The 5000-nt window shown below is 40.3% G+C and overlaps 1 protein-coding gene across 5 annotated transcripts in view; it reads left to right on the top strand.

The window, feature by feature from the left end:
• The window catches only part of LOC113828558 (Kv channel-interacting protein 4-like), a 95208-nt gene that overhangs the window by 68821 nt on the left and 21387 nt on the right, over positions 1–5000 (top strand). For all 5 annotated transcript variants that reach the window (XM_070130256.1, XM_070130258.1, XM_070130257.1 and 2 more), the window contains exon 2: positions 4803–4927. In XM_070130256.1, coding sequence (XP_069986357.1) covers positions 4803–4927 — 125 coding nt within the window. The remainder of the gene's footprint in view (positions 1–4802; positions 4928–5000) is intronic.

The raw sequence follows: 5000 nt of genomic DNA, 5'->3' as shown, positions 1-5000 counted from the left end.
TATGTGCGCTCATGCGCAACATGTTTGACCGTTTGCACACCAAACATGTTAGGATGTTTTATGCCAGTCGAGTGGGGCGTTGATGTTCTCATAAGCTCAAAACCTCTTTGAGATTATGTACCTCACTGTACCCTCGGTATGCAAAAGCATGTACGAGAATGCCATTTGTGCTCACCCATTTCTTACTTTCTCAGTGGCATTTCATTATAGTTGTATTTTTCCTTATTATCTAGAGTTCTGCCACACAGGCTCAAAAGGTCAAAGTTCATCTTTTCTTTTAAAATGGCCTCTTACTGACGCAGGAACTGCGAAAGCGATTGTTTTTTCATGGGTTTACTTTCTTGGTATATTTTCGATTTTCTTCCTTATAAAATATTGGTAATATGAAAACACAAACTATATTGGAGTCCTCCCTACTTTATGTAGGTATATATATGTATGTATGTATGTGTGCTTGTATATGTCTTGCCGTTCCTACAATGATCAACAATTATAATTGTGAGGTAATTACGGCCAAGACCAATTCACTTAGGCTTCCCCCTTCTAGCGCTCTGGTAAAATCCTTCATTTATAATATATTTTGTGCCTTGGATATTAATTTCTAGTACTTTAAGAATCCATGCGTTTAAATTTTCATTGTTTTTAGTTTGGCAGCCGAGTGCTCATCTAACATTAGTCCCCGACCTCTTCGGGAGTACAAGATACAGGGTCATGGGATCTCCATAATTCCACGCCTATTATTCCATTTCCCAAAACAAGTCGAGGAAAGACTTCTCACTAGAAGCAGGTTTGATAAAGGTCCAAGTTGTATGTAGCTACATAATCATAAATAAAAACAGATATATGTCTACCAGTTATGGTCCCATTCCCTAATCCTCAAAGATGATCCTCCCCCTCCTTTATCGAGATAAATTCAAGTTCACTTTGATTACAAATGACCAAGTTTAGGTGTGTCTTCTATGTGTGTCTATGTATATATGGATGGATGGATGAATGGAAGGGTGGATGGATGGATGGGTGGATGGATGGTTGGATGGATAGATGGATGGAAGGGTGGATGGATGGATGGGTGGATAGATGGTTGGGTGGATAGATGGATGGGTAGATGAATGGAAGGGTGGATGGATGCATGGATGGGTGGATAGGTGGATGGAAGGGTGGATGGATGGATGGGTGGATGAATGGAAGGGTGGATGGATGCATGGATGGGTGGATAGGTGGATGGAAGGGTGGATGGATGGATGGAAGGGTGGATGGATGGATGGGTGGATAGATGGTTGGGTGGATAGATGGATGGATGGATGAATGGAAGGGTGGATGGATGCATGGATGGGTGGATAGGTGGATGGAAGGGTGGATGGATGGATGGGTGGATGAATGGAAGGGTGGATGGATGCATGGATGGGTGGATAGGTGGATGGAAGGGTGGGTGGATGGATGGATGGGTGGATGGAAGGGTGGATGGATGGATGGATAGGAGGATAGATGGATGGAAGGGTGGGTGGTTGGATGGATGGATGGGTGGATGGATGGATGGTTGGAAGGGTGGATGGATGAATGGATGAAATAGATGAATGGAAGGTTGGATGGTTGGATGGATGAATGAAAGGGTGGATGGGTGGATAGATGGATGGATGAAATACATGGATGGATGGATAGATGGATGGAAGGGTGGAAGGATGGATGGATGGATGGAAGGGTGGATGGATGGATGGATAGATGGATGGGTGAGTGGATGGATTATTGGAAGGATGGATGGTTGGAAGGGTGGATGGATGGATAGATAGGTGGATGGATGGGTGTGTGGATAGATGGATGGATGGATGGAGGGGCGGATGGCTGAATGCAAGGGTGGATGGATGGATGGAAGGGTGGATGGATGGGTGGATAGATGGATGGGTGGATGGATAAATGGAAGGGTGGATGGGTGGATAGATGGATGGATGGATGGAAAGGTGGATGGAAGGATGGATGGATGGATGGAAGGGTGGATGGATGGATGGAAGGGTGGATGGATGGATGGATGGGTGGGTAGATGGATGGATGGATTGATAGATGGAAGAGTGGATGGATAAATGGAAGGGTGGGTGGATGGATAGATGAGTAGATGGATGGTTGGATGGATGGATGAAAAGGTGGATGAATGGATAGATGGTTGGATGGATGGGTGGTTGGATGGATGGATGGAAGGGTGGATGGATAGATGCATTGATGCCTTGCACATACTTATCGGTAAATCAACATTTAAGCAGATGGCAAGACCTGAAGAGCCATGGCGCTTGCCAAGGGCGCCGGCGCAAGCGTGGCCCTGTGACCTGGCCTCTGGCGAGACTCGTCGTTGGGAGAGCGCCTGTGTGGCCCCAGTCGCACGGGGAGGCTGTCTTTGGGGACTGGCACGTTTCGTTGCATCTGCGTCAACATTTCAGTACCACAACCTCAGAGAAATAATTCGCTGAATGTCTGCATTGTGATACTGTATGTGAGGCAATTCACACTTTTCTTTATTTATTTCTTAGGAAATATTAGTAACCATTGGTTCATGGTACGTAACACGCTGTCGAGCTGATACAGAGTTAAATAAGCATGAAATAAATGTATGCGAATATTCAGCGTCTTACCATTGTATACTAAAATGCTTTATACTATGGTGAATGTTATATACTGCTTTATACTATTATGTTTTCAGGCTGTTTGGTATTCAGTGTTTTCCAGGATTACGTTTGAATGCTTTAGTTCGCTGTTTTGCTGCTTTCATTTGCATGTTTTGTATTAAGCATGTCTTTAAGGATATTAATAACAAAGTTTTACATTTGCAAGTTTTACTCTAAGCTGAGTTTGGCGTTTTGCAGGTTTCTAATTCATACATTAGACTGACAGGTTCGCGTCTGACCGCTCTTAGTTATACCTAGTTTAATAGCTAGTGTCGCACGTGGATTTACCCTCGTGTTTGAGATTAGGATTGTATTTGATGGACTATAAAGTATGTATTTACTTACATAAACCTCTGCATATTTATTGGTCAATATACATATATCTGTGTGTCTGCGTCTGTATGTTTGGAAATACGTATTGTGTGAAAATATATTCATGTTAGTATGTATGCGCGCGCGCGTGGTTGTGTATGTGTGCGTGCATTTATGTACGTATGCTTGTATATAGGTATGAACTGTTTATATATAGGTATATACATATACATGTATGCACGTGTATGTATATCTTTATGTATATGTCATGATGTGTGTATGTGTGTATAAGTATGTATTTATGTATCATGAATGCATGTATGTATGTATGTAAGCATGTATATATGTATTTGGAAAGGTAGGTAAGTAGGGGTAGACAGAAAGGTAAGCAAGTAGTTAGGTAGTCAGGTGGACAGGTGGGCAGGTAGGCAAGCGGGCAGAAGGAAAGAAGTTCTGGCAAAGACGCGAGAGGCGTCGCCACGCCCCTTGCCGCCCGAGCGACTCGCCCGCTAAAGCTCTGCGGAGCCGATCCTCCCATTAATAACTCTTAGCGTCAGAAACGCCGAAATGCCTGGCACCACAATTTGTTAACAGACCCAAATTGCGGTTGTGGAAAGCGTGACACAAATTTAACCCAGCCTGTGATAAATCGCTTCCGGGATTTACGGGCCAAAGAATAACACAAATTCATTGTCAAATAAATGTGGCCAAATATCAAATGTATGAGTCGGTAATCTGGATGATTTCTGGGTGTTTCACGACCTGGCATTTTGAAGGAATTAATATATATATATATATATATATATATATATATATATATATATATATATATATATATATATATATATTGATGCATTTTGACGGCAAGATATTTCAAGATTTCTTGAAAAATCTTAAAAATTCTTGTTCATTCCTGTTCTTGACGGAACTTCTTGGTGAGATATCTTGGCTTGGTTTCGTACCCAAACCAAGCATTTGCAGACTGCCTCCAGGGGAAGCTTGCTACATGGCGTCAGAATTGTATACAAACCTCCAACATGGCCAACAGAAATGAGTGATATCGATTAAATTCTCTTAGTAAATTACTGATTTTGTCGCTAATAAATATCATTACATGCTAAGAAGCCGTGGACAGAAACATGAACTGGGTTATAGATATACTATTCTTCAGAAGATAAATTCTAGTTACTTACTATTGTATTGCGGCCATCCTGGGGACGGTCGAAGAGCACTGTTTTCATTCTAAACTCAGTTTGGAAGAGCTTTCTAACAGCAGATTTAAACTGTTGCACACACACACACACACACACACACACACACACACACACACACATATATGTGTGTGTGTGTGTGGTATATGGATATGTATATATATATATATATGTATATATATATATATATTTATATATATATATTTATATATATGTATATATATATACATACATATATATATATATATATGGATATATATATATATATATATATGTATATATATATATATATTTATATATATATATTTATATATATGTATATATATATACATACATATATATATATATATATATATATATATATATATATATATATATATACAAATATATGCATAAATATATGTATACACACACACACATACATACACACATGTGTGTGTGTGTGTGTGAGTGTGTATATATATATATATATATATATATATATATATATATATATATATATATATATATATATACATACATATATAATATATAAATGAAGGAAAGATAAACATACACACATGCATGTATACATACATACGCATATGTGAGACGGGAAGAGGCTGAAGGCTTTATTTTCTTCCTCCAGAGGATGACATGGACGACCTCAGCCTGCACGTGCAGCGCTACCGCCCGGAGGAACTGGACAAGCTCGCCAAGACGACCAAGTTCTCCAGGAAGGAAATCCAACTCATCTACAGAGGATTCAAGCAGGTGGGCCCCCGCTCTCCCTATCCCCCCCCCCTTTCTCAAGGGCACTCAATAGATAGGCCTCTTTTCCCCTAAA

This window comes from Penaeus vannamei, chromosome 15 (genome assembly GCF_042767895.1).
Source record: "Penaeus vannamei isolate JL-2024 chromosome 15, ASM4276789v1, whole genome shotgun sequence".
In the NCBI taxonomy this organism is placed as follows: Eukaryota; Metazoa; Arthropoda; class Malacostraca; order Decapoda; family Penaeidae; genus Penaeus; species Penaeus vannamei.
This window is presented reverse-complemented; position numbering and strand designations above follow the sequence as displayed.